Source organism: Hemicordylus capensis, chromosome 2 (genome assembly GCF_027244095.1).
Source record: "Hemicordylus capensis ecotype Gifberg chromosome 2, rHemCap1.1.pri, whole genome shotgun sequence".
NCBI classification, from domain to species: Eukaryota; Metazoa; Chordata; class Lepidosauria; order Squamata; family Cordylidae; genus Hemicordylus; species Hemicordylus capensis.
The window spans coordinates 241796419-241815336 of NC_069658.1; the positions used below are offsets into that span (position 1 = coordinate 241796419).

At 46.9% G+C, this 18918-nt stretch overlaps 2 protein-coding genes across 2 annotated transcripts in view; both read right to left on the reverse strand.

Annotated features, from left to right (window-relative positions):
- Window positions 1–464: 464 nt before the first annotated feature.
- Window positions 465–18918, reverse strand: part of LOC128347467 (zinc finger protein 11-like) — a 45148-nt gene continuing 26694 nt past the window's right edge. Inside the window, exon 8 of the mRNA XM_053302202.1 lies at window positions 465–6383. Coding sequence (XP_053158177.1) covers window positions 5072–6383 — 1312 coding nt within the window. The 3' untranslated portion in view covers window positions 465–5071. The remainder of the gene's footprint in view (window positions 6384–18918) is intronic.
- Window positions 7175–16464, reverse strand: LOC128347549 (zinc finger protein 213-like). Its single transcript, XM_053302503.1, has 5 exons — window positions 15404–16464; window positions 14955–15081; window positions 13026–13108; window positions 12299–12425; window positions 7175–7418 (listed from the first exon to the last, which is right to left on the reverse strand). The coding sequence occupies exons 1-5, from the start codon at window positions 15797–15799 to the stop codon at window positions 7324–7326; spliced, it is 828 nt and encodes a 275-aa protein (XP_053158478.1). The 5' UTR covers window positions 15800–16464; the 3' UTR covers window positions 7175–7323.

The following is an 18918-nucleotide window of genomic DNA, read 5'->3' on the forward strand; positions in this document are numbered from 1 at the left end:
GGGGAAGATTGTAAGGATACCTCTTGTCCTTTCAGGCTATTTCTGTCATTTGGACCCTTTATGTATCCTCTGCTGTATTCAGTTATTCTATTATATATGGTTATATGTGCCTTATCTGTTAACTCGGCCTATAAGAACTGGGGAGGGGTTATCCCCGTCAGGCTCTATAGGCTTTTTCTATTAGAATTTACATAGTCCTGCCCAGGAGCACGTGACGAGGATAACCCAATGAGATGCCTTGACAGCAGCAACCAGAAGAAGCCTTCACGGTAAGTGACCAATGCTCTGGTCCCAGCACATGCATGACATCCGTCGTGGTTTGGGCCCAAGCCATTGGTTGAGATCCTCACTCAATGAGTCAATATTACTACTTGGGAGTTGCTCTGAGGGGCTGCTTAATTACAGATCAGATTCTTTATTTTGGTCATTGACCAGCATAAAAAAGAAAACAATTCGCAGTAACATCCAATTAATTGATAAATTCTTTATGGGTTTTACAAACAATATAACAAAACTTGGCCACACTGCCAGAAACCGTTTCTTTAACATTGGACAGCAAATAATCTAAATAAAATTCATCAGTGGGGCCAGGAAGGTTCTTTAAACAAAGGGGAAATTAAACAAATAGCCTTGTAAAAAGCACAATAAAAAATCACGTGAGCAGAGGGTTCTATGTCACCTGAGCCACATGGACAAAAGTGGGCTTAGTAAGGTATCTTTTTGAACTTCCCCTCAAGAACTGGAGTAGGGAGTGCATTAAGGTGGGCGAGAGTTATAGCTCTCCTAAGTTTTGCTATTGATAAGTTGTTTAAATATTCAGAAGGCCTAGTATTTAAAGGCTGATTGCCTATATACAATCCTCTCGGTAACTTTGCTATTTCATCTTGTAATTCTATGTCTAAGACACACTGTTTGATGACCCGCATGGCTTGGTCATACCCCAGCTCTTCCTGGGGGAGTTGGTAAAATCTCCTGGGGGAGACCGCTTTTGAGGTGAAGCTATCTGCCAATGTCAAAGGAGCCAAGCCCACCTGGGAAGAGCTCAACTTCAGCCACAATGCAATTATGCACAGCCAATGTCTCGTTTCCAACCTAGTGACTCCTGCCTCACATCTGAGGACATTATTTGGAACACTAAAAAGGACTTGGAAGATTGCTCTGAGGAATTTTGTTTGTATTACTTCCAACGGGGTGAAGTTCTCAAAAGGGCCCATTTGGGCACCATACAAGAGCTGCGAATAGACTTTTGCTGTAAAAGGTTTAATAGCAGCGGGGATAAAGTGAGCACCCCTAGTAAAATGGAAGGACTTGATTGCGTTAGCCGATTGTTGAGCATTTTGAGTTACAAAGTTGAGGTGAGCTTTTCGGCCTCCAGCAGAATGGAAAACGACACCGAGATATTGAAAGTGTGGGACCTTTATTTACTCTAAGTCCTTTTAGCACTGCACCACCAACAACAAAGTAGCCCCAGGAAAACGGACAGACACCAGCTGGTTTTACTCAATCAAGAATCCATGTTTATTTCAGTCAGTTAAACAGCAAGCTAGCTTCTAACTCATACACACACACATACTCACCTAGCCCCACTCCAAAGGTGATCAGTCTTTGAAAGGGGTGTTGGAAGAAGCGTAGGGGCCTCACTTGGGATGGTGGTGCTTCTCAGGGGTCTTCTGGTTTCCTGCCTGACTTATAAAGGAAAGTTTCCAGTCCAGTTCCGGTTGGTACATTTGCAGTCCACTTTCATCTCTGTGATTACAAGACGTACTCATCCTGTCTCCTTCTGCTCTTTCTTCTCTTGCAATGTCACTGGCAGTCACTGGCAGTCCTCCCTGGTTCTCACCGACTGGAGCAATCGTGTCCACTGCCCTGGTGAGCAAGTTGTTCCAATTCTCAAACAGGGCATCAACAGGATCACCAGCAAAGCCAACATTAAATCCCTCTAAGGCTTCTTGGAATCTTAATGGATCCAATAACCTCTTTGGGCGTACCATTCTAATGGGCCCCTCACCCCTGTGGAGGTGGGAAGTACTTGTAAAACCAACCTTAACCAGATGGTGATCCGTCCATGACAATGGGGAAATCACAAGAGTCCTCACCCAAGGAACACCACCCTAAGAGTAAAATACCAAATCAAGTGTGTGACCTGCAATATGAGTTGATCCAGAGACCACTTGAGCTAGGCCCATAGTTGTCATGGCCGTTACGAACTCCTAAGCTACCCCGGACAGATTGGTCCCGAAATGAACATTGAAGTCCCCCAGCACCAAGAGTCTGGGAGACTCCAACGCAAGTTCCGCGACCAAGTCCGTGAGCTCAGTAAGGGATTCCGCTGGGCAGCAGGGCAATCGGTACACCAACAGAAATCCCAATCTATCCCTGGTCCCCAAACTCAAGTACACACATTCAGTATGGCCTGATACCTTGACAGGGACCCTGGTAAGGAAGATGTTATCCTTATAGATCACAGCCACCCCACCTCCCCGTCCACGTCCCCTCACCTGTTCCTCTACAGAATATCCTGGAGGGAAAAGCTGGCACCAAACTAGACCACTAGCCTCCCCCAATCAAGTCTCGGTAATACATACCAGGTATTTTGAGAGAGGCAAGACAAAAAGAGCAGGAATCGCCTTTTTGTTTAGCACTGCAGTGCTTGTAGGAACAGTTCCTCCTGCATTGTGTGAGGAAAAGACTTGAAAATAAGATGTTCAGCAAAGAAACAAACTCCATTGTTAATATAGGACTGGACAACATTTGAGTGGTGGTGGTGAGTATATTTCTTGTACCCTTGAAATTTGTCTCCCTGTCTGCCATGAATGAATGTCCTTCAACTTATTTGTACTTGAGTTTTTCATATGTTCTGAAACCAAGCTACCCCACTGATAGTTCACTTCTGAAGACTAGAGGAATGTTTTCAGCCTTTGAGTTGCATATTGTTCTCTCCTGCCTCCTTAACAATTCTGTTCTGTCTATTCAGACATCATTAAGGTCTTCTGCATTTGCATTAAAAAGGGATCACTCATCTATTTTGTCTACCTTCCACAGTAGATCTTGATTTGATGGAGGCTTGTTAAAGAGAGATGGAGAGTAATTTGGCTAGTGAATGAGAAGGGTTATGTGGTGGGTTGTGCTATGGTGATCATATTCCAAAAGGGAATAGACCACACATTTAAACTAGTTGAAACAGCTTTCATCATTTTGGGCCTCCTGACCGTCCAAAAAAAAAAACCAATGGGAACTGCAATTTTGTGCAAATGCTGAGAAGCCTTCTTTAGAACCCTTTAATCAAAGAACTGCAGCTCCTAGTGCCTGGGTGGTGAGGGACCATGATGATTAAGCAGGTTTGAATCTGGCTTAAAAGGTGTAGTGTAGACATGCCCTTAAGAGTTGGGGAAACTGCACCTGTGGAACCTTGGTTTATCAAAGACCTTAAAGGAACTGGCATTCCTCTTCTTTTTGGAACAGCACTCCTCCTCCTCCAATTTGTGCAAATAATGTATTTGTGTATTTTGTCCTTAGACTTTTATTTTATTGCAGGAGCTGGTTGTTATTGTGAAGGGCATGTTGCTAATATACAGTATGTTGGAAATAAACATAACTAATAAGGCCATTTGTGAAATATTCCTGCATTGGTTTTGAGGAGTGTCTCCTTCATCTTTCCGTGTCCCATCCCAACTTATTCCCAAGGTTCCTACAACCCCCAAAAGTAACATATCAAGGAGCTGGTGGGACGAGAGGTGGGGCAGTTTTTTGGCATCCACTTCTATATGCCCAAGCCATCTAATGGCACAGCGAGGAAGAAACTTGCCTAGGGAGCAAGAGGCTGCTGTGGTTTGAATCCCTGCTGGTATGTTTCCCAGACTATGGGAAACTCCTCTATCGGGCAGCAGCAATATAGGAAGATGCTGAAAGGCATCATCTCATACTGTGCGGGAGGAAGAAATGGTAAACCCCTCTTGTATTCTATCAAAGAAAACCAGATGGCTCTCTGGTTGCCAGGAGTAGACACCGACTTGATGGCACAACTTTACCTTTACTTGCTATATGCCTACGGGAGTTTGTTGTTGTTGTTGCTCCACCCCTGCGCCACCCACTTTGGCTCTGCCCACCACCTGCCCTGCCTGGCGCCCTCCCAGTCCCAGGAGTCACCAGCCACTACTGAACTGCAGGGAGAGATTTCTACAGCCATACAGTGTATGTCACCTTGAAAACATTCAACTGAACACACCCTCTTCACACATCCGCTGGAAATGTTGAGAACAGGCCTATTGAACTGCATAACAATACCAGCTAACATCCATGGCTCAACAAAATTCAGAGCCCTCCGTTCCAATCCAATAAAGCGGAAGCTTGAGCTCTTTAAGAGAACACCGGAATATTCATTATCTTAATATCTTAGTATCTCAAGTCTAGATCTCACTGAGATGGTAAAGCTGAGATTAACAACTTCTGCCAGCTGACATGACTGAATGAATGTATGATGAACCCACATACTTGGCACATTGGAAACTAAATGGCAGGAAGAAGCATTCTAAATGTAGCCTCCTTCCCAACATGCAAACATTTCTTTTGCGCGATAGTCAGTAACTCTTGTTTGTGTTTGTGTGTAAGTGAGAAAGAGTTCTGTTCACACACTGACTTGATGCTGCCGCCCAGGACAAAACTCTTTCCACTCATCAATTCTAAACATTAGAGGGAACACTGCTGCTCACCACAGCTCTTCTGTCCCCACCCTTCTTCTTTCGGAAGTAGGGGAGAGGAGAGGGGAGGCTAGAAAGTCTCTCGTTCACTCTCCTCTACAACTTATTTGGGAAGGGGAGGGGGAAGCGAGATGGAAGCTCTATCTACATTAAAAACATGTATGTCTTTCCAGGTGTGAATTATATCATCTTGTCTAAGATGGGAGCTAGGATAGAAGTTCTTTCCACACTACAGGCATTTGTATCATTTTTCTCCTTTGTGAATTCCTTGGTGTTTTGCAAGAACTAATCTCTGACTAAAGCTCTTTCCGGACTCCAGCCATTTACATGGTTTCTCTCCTGTATGAATTTCTTGGTGTTTCTTAAGATTTGAGTTACGACTGAAGCTCTTGAATTCCTGCGTGAATTTCTTGGTGTTTCTTAAGACCTCCTCTTTGACTGAAGCTCTTTCCACACTCCAAGCATCTAAATGGTTTCTCTCCTGTGTGAATTCTTTTATGGTTCTTAAGACTTGTGCTCTGACTGAAGCTCTTTCCACACACCAGGCATCTAAATGGTTTCTCATCTTTGTGAAGTTTTTCGTGGATCTTAAGAGCTGAGCTCTGATTGAAGCTCTTTCCACACTTCAAGCATCTAAATGGTTTCTCTCCTGTGTGAATTCTTTTATGGTTCTTAAGATTTATACTCTGACTGAAGCTCTTTCCACACTCCAGGCATCTAAATGGTTTCTCATCTTTGTGAAGTTTTTCGTGGATCTTAAGAGCTGAGCTCTGACTGAAGCTCTTTCCACACTCCAAGCATCTAAATGGTTTCTCTCCTGTATGAATTCCTTGGTGTTTCTTAAAATCTCCCCTCCGAAGAAAGCGCTTTCCACACTCCAAACATCGAAATGGTTTCTCTCCTGTGTGAATTATTTCATGATTCTTAAGAGCTGAGCTCCAAATGAAGCCCTTTCCACACTCCAAGCATTGAAATGGTTTCTCTCCTGTGTGAATTCTTTCATGTCCTCTAAGACTTGAGCTGCGACTGAAGCTCATTCCACAATCCAAGCATCTAAATGGTTTCTCACCTGTGTGAATTCTTTCGTGGCTCTTAAGAACTGAGCTCCAGCTGAAGCTCTTGCCACACTCCAAGCATCTAAATGGTTTCTCTCCTGTATGAATTCTTTGATGGTTTCTAAGATGTGAACCGTGATTGAAGCTCTTTCCACATTCCAAGCATCTAAATGGTTTCTCTCCTGTGTGAATTTTTTGATGTTCTCTAAGATATGAACTGTGCGTGAAGCTCTTTCCACATTCCAAGCATCTAAATGGTTTCTCTCCTGTATGAAGTTTTTGATGTTGTCTAAGATATGAACTGTATTTGAAGCTCTTTCCACATTCCAAGCATTGAAATGGTTTCTCTCCTGTGTGAATTCTTTCATGTTCTCTAAGACTTGAGCTGCGACTGAAGCTCTTTCCACAATCCAAGCATCGAAATGGTTTCTCTCCTGTGTGAATTCTTTCGTGGATCTTAAGAGCTGAGCTCCAACTGAAGCTCTTGCCACACTCTAAGCATCTAAATGGTTTCTCTTCTGTGTGAAATTTTTGATGTTCTCTAAGATATGAACTGTGTTTGAAGCTCTTTCCACACTCCAGGCATTGAAATGGTTTCTCTCCTGTGTGAATTCTTACATGTCTCCTAAGCCTTGAGTTGCATTTGAAACTCTTTCTGCATTCCAGAGATTTATATGATTTCTCTCCAGTGTGAGTTTTTTTATGTTTAATAAGCTGGGAGTTCTGACTGAAGCTCTTTCTACAATCCAAGCACTTAAATGGTTTCTCCTCCCTTCTCTTCATTCTCCAGTGACATTTCAGCCACAATTTATCACCAATGCTTTTCGCACACGAGAGGGGCTTCCTCTTTTGCTTCTCTATTTCTTCTTGGATTGGTGTTTCTTGGCAGTCACCAGCATGAACAGGAGGAGATTCATTCTTCCTTTCTTGCTTTTCTTTTGTTGCTTTTCTCTGTTGTCCTTTCTTTTTATTTCTTGCTCTTTCTACTAGTGACCCACATGCTTCTCCTTCAGTCTTGCTTTTCAATCCATCACCTGCAAGGAGAGAGAGAGAAAAAGAAGCATAGTATAGATTGCAGGTAGAAAAGAAGGGTCAAATCAAGTAATAAAGCCAATGACAAAGCAGACTTCAGAACAGGAAGTAAATCATGAAAGCCATCTTCAGTGATTGACATTAAATGAAGAATGGTGTGGTGTAGATAGATGACCTATGGAAACTTGGATTTGGCTTCCCACCCAGCCGTGAAGTTGAATGGGTTGCTGTGAAGGAACCCTGCAAAAACTATATAGCAAAACCCATGTATAAAGACAAAGGCAAGAATAACAGAGGCCCAGCGCAGGTAGTGACCAGATTGAACAAATCATGACAAATCCCACAGGCACCCATATAATGACTATCAATTAATACAGAAATAAGGGCTAAACAAGCCCCACACAGTGAAGAATGTAAATTAAACAACAGTCACTCAAAAGCTGGTCATGAACGATGCTCTGGATGGTGCTGCTGTGCCAGAAGACAGTCATCAAACATGCGAAGTGCTGCACTCTGCACAAAAACCTTCGCCTAAAAGGCTAGGCACAGAAATCTTGAAAATAAAGCTGGAATCTTGAGAGACTTCCTAGGTAGTGGTCTGTTTCATGAAAATCTTCATCAGAAGTATAGTAATCTGTGCATTAATGATCATGATAATGAAAGCCCAATAATACAACATTCATAGTAAAAACATGTGTTATAGATACAAACACACCAACCTTAAATCTGGGAAAGCCTTGTCACTAAAAGCAGCAACTCACCACCGTGCCTGCTCGGACATGCTATGTTCTTTAATGAATAATGCTTGAGCTTGGAGTTATATACTCCCCCCAACCATCAATCAATTATACAATGAGTGAGAAAGCTAAACCAGCTGTGCTGATGTTACTATCCTTTTCTATATGATTTAGATTATTTAGAGGAAACAGGAGAAGTCACAATTCACATTTAACCCATTGGGTATACATGTATTGAACTTGTGAATAAAAAATGATTCTTTTTGAAGAAGGATCCTCTGCTTATCTTGTTTGTCAAAGGACCTTGGAATAAATTTGAACAGCACAAAAAACTTGAAATCGTCGGGAAAGCCTTGTCACTGTGAGATTTCTCAATGAAATGTGGCACTAGTGGGGCATCTAATATACTGTGCTTGAGCCTAGATCTGTGTTCAAGCACACGGGTCTTAACAGGTCTCATAGTGCTCCCAATATACCACAGGTTATATGGACACACTATGACATCAACAGTCCCTTTTGTCTTACAGTTAGCAAAAAAAATTAAGCTAATATGTTTCTTCAGACCCGGGTCCCAATACTCAGTAGTGGGAAGACTGAGCGGACAAGCTGCACAACTCCCACAGGGGTGGAAACCTTGTGCAGCCCTACTCACTGATGGTCTCACTGTAAAGTCTGAGTGAGTCAAAAAATTCCTTAGACTCTTGGTTTTTCTAAAGGCCACCATAGGGTTTTTTTTACAACCAGGGATATCAGAAACAAGGTGCCAATGTCTATAGATGATCTTTTTGATCTGATAAGATAGTGGAGTGTAATCTATAGACCAGATCAGATGGTCCAGCTGTTTATTCGGGGCATCCTGCAATAACTCACTTCGTCTAGTGGTATCTGCTCTAATCTTTGCTCTATATATAACTTCCTTCGGATATCCCCTATTGACCAATTGTGAGGATGGCAAATTAGCTTCCCTACGATAATGGATAATATCTGTAGAATTTCTTTTGACCCGTAAAAACTGGCCAAAGGGAAGATTGTCCTTTAAATGTCCAGGGTGCCAAGAGTCATAATGCAGAAATGTGTTCCTATCCATAGGTTTCCTGTATAAAGAGAAACTCAACTTATGTTCTTTAGTCACCCAAATATTGGTATCCAAAAATGGAACCATGTGCTGACTGGAATTACTAGTAAATTTAATATCGGTGTGAAGTTCATTGATCCACCCCAAAAATGACTGAAACAGTGTGGTATCTGTAAATATGATTAAGATGTCATCAATGAAACGCTTATATATAAAAATCTCAGAAAAAAATGGATTAGCTGTCTCATTCCAAAAGACTACATCTTCCAAAGCGGACATGAACAAATTAGCCACACTGGGGGCTACAGAGCTACCCATAGCAACACCCTTGATTTGGAAATAGAATTGGTCATCAAACCTAAAATAGTTCTTATCAAAAATAAGGTCCATTAATTCTAACAAAAAATATGTAGGAGGATCCTTATTCTACCTGGTTTCCAATACTCTCTCTATGACCATTCTGGCCTCCTCTAAAGGTATACTGGTATATAAAGAAGAAACATCCAGCGTTGCTATAAGGGATCCTTTAGGAATACTAGGAAACATAGGAAACTGCCATATACTGAGTCAGACCATTGGTCTATCTAGCTCAGTATTGTTTTCACAGACTGGCAGTGGCTTCTCCAAGGTTGCAGGCAGTGATCTCTCACAGCCCTATCTTGGAGAAGCCAGAGAGGGAACTTGAAACCTTCTGCTCTTCCCAGAGCGGCTCCATCCCCTGAGGGGAATATCTTTAAGTGCTCACACATCAAGTCTCCCATTCATATACAACCAAGGCAGACCCTGCTTAGCTATGGGGACAAGTCATGCTTGCTGCCACAAGACCAGCTCTCCTCTCCTAGACCAGCTCTCCTCTCCAGACTGACCCCCCCTTCCAACTGTCTAATGAGGTCCTTGGTGTCCCGAATATACAATTTTGTTTTAAATACAAAAGGTTTCAAAAATGAATCCACATAGATGGCAAGGGGTTCAAGAACAGAATTAGAAATGGATACAATTGGTCTCCCTGGAGGTGGAAAACCATTCTTATGTATCTTCGGAAGGATGTAGAACACTGGCACCCTAGGGTACTGATTGAATAAGCCTTTTGCTAAGTTATCAGTGATGATCCCTAAGGCGAGTGCTTCATTAATGACTATTCTCACAAGAGACATAATGTGGGAGGTAGGATCATGAGGAATAGGACTATAGCTATCTTTGTCATTCAACAGCCTTCTGACCTCATTCAGATAGTCCTCCTTGTCTAGAATTGCTCCCCCTTTATCAGCTTCTTTAATGATGATTTTGGAATCTTCCACTAGTCTATGAAGTGTGTGCCAGTCCTCTATAGAAAAATTGGACACCCTGGCTCTATTATTCATCTCCAGATTCTTAATGTCTCTCTCCACTACTTTTTAGAACACCTGAACCGCAGGATACTCTCCACTAGGTATAAACCTGGATTTGGGTTTCACCACATCAGGAATGACAGAGGGTGTATCCCCAAAAAACCTTTTTAATTTCAAAAGTCTAATCAATTTGAATAAATCTATCCGGGTATCAAAATCATTGTATCTAGGTCTAGGTACAAAACTAAGACCCAGATTTAGAACTGTCTGTTCCTGTTGGGATAAGGAACAGACAGTTCCTTTACCCTGGTGGCGCAGTGGTAAAACTGCCGCCCTGTAACCAGAAGGTTACAAGTTCGATCCTGACCAGGGGCTCAAGGTTGACTCAGCCTTCCATCCTTCCGAGGTCGGTAAAATGAGTACCCAGAATGTTGGGGGCAATATGCTAAATCATTGTAAACCGCTTAGAGAGCTTTGGCTATAGAGCGGTATATAAATGTAAGTGCTATTGCTATTGCTATAAAGTCCGGGAGCTCAAATTGATGACTAAATCCTCCGTCTGCCCCGGGGTCTCCTGTCCCTGCGAAAAGACTGAGACCCCCTAAAATGGCTCTTGGAAGCTCTGTCCAAACGAGGTCTCTTCTCCTGAATATAGCTGTCATCACCCGAAGTAGTAGCTGACTCCTCTGTATCGGTACCCTCAGTATCAGATGTACTAATAGGGTCCCTCCATCTAACCATTTTTTAAGAGATACCTGTAGGCATAATCCAATTATAAACATAACCTGATGTATAATCCCGACTGTCTCTTTCAAATTTTCAGTTTTTAAATTCCTTAAGTTTCTCCTGAAACTGTAAACTATTCACATCCAGATCCTTATACCTTTTCTCAAATGTATCAGGAGCAACTGATTTCTTCAATGTTGTTTCACAAGTAACAATCTCCTTCTGAATAACCTCTGCCTCTTTAAGGGCCTTTTGGATAATTAACAACATCAAATCAAACGAACACTTGTTCAAAATAGCAATCCACCTATGTTTAAACTGTTGTTTAATTTACATTCTTCACTGTGTGGGGCTTGTTTAGCCCTTATCTCTGTACTCATTGACAGTCATTATATGGGTGCCTGTGGGATTTGTCATTATATGTTCAATCTGGTCACTACCTGCGTTAGGCCTCTGTTATTATTGCCTTTGTCTTTATACATGGGTTTTGCTATATAGTTTTTGCCTGTTACCCGTGTTCCCCTTGTTTTTTTCTTGTTCATTAGCGAAGGAACCCTGTGCATGATGGGAGTTGGCATCTTATCCTAAACGCGGGAGCACCACCTTTACAGCATCCACCGGACCTGCCCCTCACCAATTCCCTAATCCAGCAGAGAGTGGTGGCAGCAAGGGTCGTCCTTAGGGTTAGGGTTAGCTACGGCTGATATGCAAGGAAGAAGTACGTAGTCTGGGGTTGCTTCTGGACACAAACCTCTCCCTTGTATACCAGGTTGAGGCAGTGGCCAGAAGTGCCTTCTATCAGCTTTGGCTGATACACCACCTTCGTCTGTTTCTTGAGATAAACGACCTCAGAACAGTGGTACATATGCTGGTAACCTTCAGACTGGATTACTGCAATGCACTCTATGTGGGGCTGCCCCTGTGTATAGTCCGGAAACTACAACTGGTACAGAATGCGGCTGCCATATTGGTCTCTGGGTCATCTAGGAGAGACCATATTACTCCCATTTTGAAAGATCTACACTGGCTGCCAATATGTTTCTGGGCAAAATAAAACACGTTTCTGCTGTTTATAACCTATAAAGTCCTAAACTGTTTGGGCCCTGGGTATTTAAGAGAGCGTCACAATATATAGTCATGTGACTTGCCTCTGGGGGGCCCCTCGAGGCGTGGGGGCCCGTAGGCAGCTGCCTCCCCTTGCCTAATAGTAGTTACGCCCCTGCAGTGGTGCCAGCTGGCAGAGGGTCCCATCCCAATGCCCCCAAAGCCAGTCAGTGATGCTGTACTGCTTAAAGCAGAAAGTATCAGTCTGATGCCAGAAGGAAGCTGCTGTTCTCCCAGTTTGGCTTGAAATTCAAATGGAAAAAGCAATCTTGGTGGAAAAGTCAGCAGGGCTCAAACACAGAGAAGAGAAGCACTTTCTCAGAATATTCCACATCCTCCCAAGGCAAGCCAACAAGAAGCCCCTGATCACGAAGCCCCTGATCACTTCCAACAACAACAGTTCCAACAACAGACCGCTGGATAAGTGTTTCCCAACCCGGCAGAGAGGCCCCACAACCCTGCCAGAAGAATACACCAAGAAGGAATGCTGGGTCCCCATAAAGAAAGCAGCAGCAGCCATTCCTGGAGAGTGAGGGAGCCTTACCCAGAGAGGCCACATTCTGCCTGTTCTCCTCCATGACTGCTCTGTGCAGGGCTCTTTGGTCTGCATCCAGAAGGGCCCACTCCTCCTCCGTGAAATATACAGCCACCTCCGCAAAGGACATGGCAGCCTGAAAGAAGAACATATTGGACTCACAGGTCAGAAAACAGTCCCCCCACCCCTATACACAGAGGCGCTCTAAGCCCCGGACCTTGGGGGCCCAGTCCAGTCCTTCAAGGTCCAGGACACACCTCCAATGCCCGGGGCCGGGGGCCTCTGGGTGCCACCCCACACCTGCCCCCCAATCCTCCGCTGTTGTTGTTTTTTTAAATTCTTAATTCTTACAATGGCGGGGGTGGGGCTAGCAACTGGGTGGTCTGGGTGCCCAAATGGCCCCCGCAGCCACCCCGCAGCCATGGTAAGAAATTTTAAAAGAGAAAAAAAGGGGGTGGGGGAACCAGCAGAGGTTTGGCAGAGCAGGCTCCCCAAAGAAGGTTTTTCATGGCCTTGCGGGGTGTGTGTGTGTGTGTGGTCTGGGCACCCAAATTACCTAGGTGCACCCCTGCACATACACAAATCTCTGAGGATAGTTAAAATGGAGCAGCTAAGGCTCCTCTGGCAAGATTCATGGCCTCTTGGCCTTCCCAGTCAGCAGATCACAGAGAGGCATATATTATTTCAGGCTCAGGGAAAGGCACCTAGGCTGTCCCCCACATGATCCCTCTCCTACCTTATCTGGTTGCGTAGAAGCTGCTTCTCCATCCACACAGGGGAGCCATGATCTTGTCAACACCTCCAGTGGTCTTCCATGAACTAGGAGAGACAAAAGCAATCCTTTTTTGTCGAGCAATAAAATGTTACATTAGGAAGCATCACTGCCCTGCAGGCTTGATGGGGAGAGCAGCACATGGGGGATGAGATCTGGAAGTGTTGTTGGCTTCTGTCCCTTCCCCGCAAAAGGACTGATCCCATGGACATGTTTGATTGCTTCATTTATTTATTTATGTAAACTGCTTTGAGAACTTTGTTTGATGAGTGGTACATAAATATTATAGTTGTACTGTGCCACACTCATGGACATATTTCTGGCAGGGAGCAGCAGTTTTGTGAGGACAAGGGAGAAAAGGAGCAAAAATCACCCCCCTTCTCCTTCCCCGCGTGCTGCCCTGCCCATCAAGCCTGCAGGGCCACTGCTCTAAAAGCTCCCTGCTCCAAAGCAGCTCTGATCAGGTTGATGGTCCACTGTCCATCCCATCAGCTGTGGACTATAAAACAGGCTCACGCAGCACAACATCCTGCCCGCGAGGCCTTTTCTCTTGGCCCGCTACTCGCCTCCTGAGCCCTCCGTGGGGATTGCTCCCCCCCGCCCCCACTCGCTTCTCCCCACCAGTTCCCGAGCCCCTCGGGCCTGGTAGCTTCCTGGAAATGAGGGTGTGTTTGAGCCCTGAAAAAGATACAGGGCACATGCGTGGCCTCATTCAGTGCAGGCAGGTGCTCTGTATCTCTTTCAGAGCGCACACGGGCCCTCCTTTCCAGGAAGCTCTCAGAAGCAGCGAGGGGCTCCGGAACTGGTGGGGAGAAGTGAGCAGGGGGCAGGGGAGTGGGGGCAGAGGAGAATGTACCCCATTGAGTACATACTTGTTCCTCGGCCAGTGGACGCAAGGCAAGTCGGCAGGCAGGCAGTCCTAAAGGTCCTGCACTGCCTCGCTCTCTGAGGCATGTGCCTGGGGCGGATGCTGCCGGCTGAACCAGCAAAGAGAACATGTGGGTGGGAGCTGGTGTTCTTCCTCCGGAGTCCCTCTGCCCTCCTGATGAGAGTGATGGCACGCATGCACACTCCGTCTCCATTAGAAAGCATGTGCCCCCACATTCCCAGGCCCCGATGGAAGCGAGGGGCTTGGGAGGCAGGGCAGCAGAGAGGGGGGCCAGGCAGGGCTCTGCTCGCCTTCCCAGCTGCTCACCCTCCTTTCCAAGAAGCTCCGAGCCCCATCTGAAGGAGGACAGGGAGGCTTGGGAGTGGGAAAGGGCAGATGGAGCAGGCCGCAGAACTGGCCGCCTTGCCCTCGCACCTGTGGAGTGGTGCCCCCACCTACGCTCCAACTGGATTCCTCCATTCAATTAATTCCTAAGTCACAACTGGATTGAGAAATGAATGATTCTGCTTGGGTCCCCACACCATCTCAAAGAGCTGTTCCACCCTCCCATCACATCTGAGGTTATCCAATAAGGGTCTTGCTGCAAGTTTTGGGTGGTATAGAAATATTTTAAATAAATAATAAAAAGAATGGTTATGAAGTGTAATTCAGTGTGATTTGATTCACCTTGGCCTGCAAGAGCTTTTACAGTTTAATCTTAATTAAATTAATTTGAATGAATTTCATTTTGATTTGATTTAATTATAAATTTTAATAATCAGTGCCCTAAATGAAGGGTCTAAAAATTGGTCTCAGCCCCTGCACACCAAGTCATGGTTGGTTTCAGCCCTCCACAGCATTTGAGTTGTGCACCTCTGCTCTAAAGACTTCTCCAGCCTTGTGCAGGAGAGGCTAGAGACAAACATCCCCCTCAGACAGACTCAAGAAGTTGACGAAGAAGTACCCCTTTTTAGGCACATGGGATTAAGCGAGACCCAGCAGAAGTGGGATCCATTATTCCTTACCCAGTGAGGTGGGATCTGCATGATCCTCCTGAGAGCTCCCTACGTGCAGCAGCTTCTGTCTGGCCTCTGATAGAGTCTTCTCTGCCTCAGAAACATTGAAGTTTGCTTCTGCTAATGGCCTCCGCACCTGAAAAGCCAACAGAAATCCCAGGCAGGGAAGGGGGAGGCAGGGTTTAGAAAAGGCAATGGCAGAGGAGGGTGAGTGGGAGGAGGAAGGTTAGGATACTTCTCCCTGCAAGGGCACTGAGACAAATCTGGGCAAATTAAGGACATTTCTCCTTGCTTATATGATTCTCCATTTCAATAAGCAGACCCAACCCTTAATTAGTGTTACTTCTTTCTCATATTAGTGATACCCTGAGGTCTTGCAGAAAGGTGAGATATCAATTATTTATATACATGAACATATGATGAAGAGAACTCATTTGACCTTCCACTGACTCTCTCACCTGTTGCTCTTCCTGCTTCTTGGCCTCTGCCTGGCTCAGGAGGAAACCTTCTGCCAGGGCCACTGCCTGCGAACTGGTCTCTGCTCCACATTCCCTCACCCAGCTCTCCACCTCCGTGGGCAGGATAGTCAGAAACTGCTCTAGGATCACAAGGTCCATGATCTGGTGTTTTGTGTGTTGCTCTGGTCTGAGCCACTGACGGCAAAGGTGGTGGAGTTGGCTGCAAACCTGTCGGGGTCCCTCAACCTCCTGGTAGCGGAACCGCCTGAAGCGCTGGTGCTGTACATATGAAGGCAGCGTGTCCTCATGCAAGATTTCCTGCAGGGCCCTTTCCCAGAATTCCTCACTGCTCCCAGCCTTGATGGTCTCTGGGCCACCTGAGTCTTGCATTTCCATCCCCAATTCCGTGCTCGGAAGGCAGCCTTCAAGAAGGCCAAAGTTGTTTCACCAACAGACTGGTCCCTGCAGCAGGAACTTCTCTAATGGATGAAGCCACTGACTGGCCCCTGCAGAATGGGAGGAGATTCCTTCCTTTGCAAGTCACAGACCAATGCAGTGCCTCCTCCCCCGAAAAGGCTGGCTGGGGAAAAGGCTGGCTGTGCATCCCCCGCTGCCCACAACAGCCTTCTCTCCCCCACCCCTCTTTCCTCCCCAAATTTTCCAGCCAGATCTGCTTCTCCCCCTTTCCTCCTCCTCCTGCTTTCACATTAGGGCCCTGCAAAGCTATTGAGGGCAAGCAGCTGGAAAACTGGCTTCTGTCTCCTCAAAGCCTCCTCCTTTTGCAAAGAAGCTTGTCTTGGCTTGGGAGAAACTGCAGAGGGATCATCAGCCCCACACAGGCCACCTCCCCATGAGCTGAAGTGCGGGGGGCTGCTTGGGGGTGACTTTCCTCCCTCCTTCGCCCCCCCCCCACTCACTTCCTGGGCTTTGCTCTGCCCTTGAGAGATTCCACCCACTCACTATTCCCTCGATTCTTTGCCCTTTATTTATCATCCATTCATGCTTCTTCCCTCTCCTTCTCCTCCTCCTCTCCTCCTCCTCCTCTGGGGCTCCCCTGTCCCCTCCAAATAAAGCCCTCCCCCCCCCAATGGTTCCAGAGTCCTCCTCTTTCCCAGAGAAGGGGGTGGGGCCGGAAGAGACTGTGGCCAATCAGGATCCCTTTTGGCCTTTCTAGGATTCATGTCTCTCTCACCTTAACTCTGAGCTGTCATCTCAGTTGGGAGTCCAATGGGGGCTGGTTCCCTTGCTTGCTTGCCCTTCCAAAGAGCGAACTGCTCACGTCGATAAAGGGCGTGATAGGTCTATGATGTAGGATTGAAACCCGCCAGGGTTGATGGGTCTTTAACAGCTGCATGACAGTTAGAAATGCAACAGACACAGGAAGCATTGTGATCCTAAGCATTGGATTTGGTGGTTCCTCATTTTACTGAACTATCAAAATGCTACTTTTCACCCCTCCTCCTCAAGTGTTTTTCTCCCTCCCACCTAATGTCTTTCTCTGATACCTCAAAGAAATGAACCTGGAAAGAGCTCCTGCATCCCTGGGGGCAGGGGGGCGGCATTAATCCTAGCTCACATCAGGGAAGGGGAACGGAAGAGAGGGAGGCATGGTGCCCTCCTGAGCTAGGAGGGGGAAAGCACTGGATGCCCCAATGGGTTGAGAAAGGGCCTGTGGCAGTGGGGGGGAGGACATGGAGGCATCCTGTAGGGTGGCATCTTGTGGTGGTACAGACGGACCATATGTGCTTAATATATGAACTATGATTTCTGTGGAAGTTGTTATCTATCTATCTATCTAATTCTCTAAGGCATACCCGTGTCTAATCCCGTGCAAGGCAACTCTCAGGAGAGTTCAGTTCGTGAACAGAAGCACCTGATTGGGCAGTGGAGATTCCATATGCAGATAGGGAGAAGGAACCTGTGAGAGCAGAAGCACCACGGTGATTGGGCAGTGGGGATTCCATATGCAGATAGGGAGGAGAAGTCTGTGAGGGATAAGGTCAGTTGGAATGCAACTGTTACTGGTAGGAAGATGTTCTTGACTGTAGAGGAGAGGTATCTCTCTATAAGGATAGTGGGCAGGAGCCTGCGATGAGAGGGGTCTTGAGGGAGGAAAGAGCCCCTTCAGGAGAAGGAGGCTGCCGTTGTGTGAATTAGATGAAGAGACAAGATGAACAAGATCTGTTAACTCAGGAAGGGAGGGAGGGGAGGGGGAAGAAAGAGTGGGGAAGAACCAGTGGAGGAGAGATAAAGAGAGAAAACGGGAGGGTAAGTGAGAAAGAAAGAAGGGCGAGGGACAGGCCCGAGCCTATCAGCAGCCTGATTGGAATGAGCAGCCATGGCAGTGGAGGCAGCGATGAAGGGCCCTGTCAACCGCTGCTGTTCCTGTGGGGAGGAGCAGGAGCGGGGCTCGCGTGAGGAGGTCTCTGGTGATAGTGGGCTGCAGCTTAGCCAATAGCCGCCAGCAGTGCTGCAGTCATGACCAAGAGGGGTGAGGGGGATAGAGTAAAGGGATGGATGAGTGACCAAGAGAGTTGGGGGGAATGGAAGCAACGGGATGGGGGAGAGGAGGGGGAGCAGGCAGTGGCGTAACCAGGGGGAGGCAGGCAGGGCACGTGCCCTGGGCGAGTTGAGGGGACACAGAAGTGCCTACCATGATGCACAAAATGGTTTTTAAGATTAATTTTTTTTAAAAAAAATTCCAGTCAGCCAGCGGGGGCGCCAAGCTGGGTGGGCCCGCTGCTGCTCACCGTCACCGCTGCCGCCATCAATTCCAGCTCTGGGTGGCGCCTGAAACTCCCTCCACACACACACACTTGCACAGGTGCACGTGCAGCGCTTCGCACTCTCAATTCGGGAGAATCTCCGGGCGGGCCGAGCAGCAGGGTGGGACAGAGATCTGCTGCGGGGTGGGGTGGGGAGGAGAGGGGGGCGCAAACAGCAGAGGTTTCCACTCTTTGTCCTAAACTCTTTGTCCTCCACTCTTTGCCGTGGACAAAACAATCAACCGCTGCAGTTCACGCCCCAGCCAGCCGGGACTCCGTCCACGGAGCTTGTTGTTTCCCCCCACTTGCCCCTTTCCGGCAGCTATGGCTTCCTTCCCTGGCCGAGCCCTCCATGGAGCTCGCTTCCGTTCCCCTATCCTGCCTGCCTGCCGCCTCTCTCTTCAACGGGCCAACAGCGCTCGCTTGCTTCCCCCCAACCTGCTCTCCTGCTTTCCTCTCTGGGGCTGCAGGCTGCAGCTCTAGCTGCCTTTATTCCCAATGCCCTGCCCAGCCCAATCGAGCATCCGCCTGAATTTGCTGCTGCCGGGGTTGGCAGCAGGAGTTTCCTGGCAATGAGGGCGCAGGCGTGCTCTGAATGCGCCTTCAGTCATTGCCAGGAAGTTCCTGCCCGCCGGCGGCGGCAGCAAATGGAGGTGGGTGGGTGGAAGCGAGCCGCATGGAGGGCTTGGGACGGGTGAGAGGAGAGCAGGCAGGGGGAGCGAGCCCCAAGGATGGAGGGCTCAGGTGGTG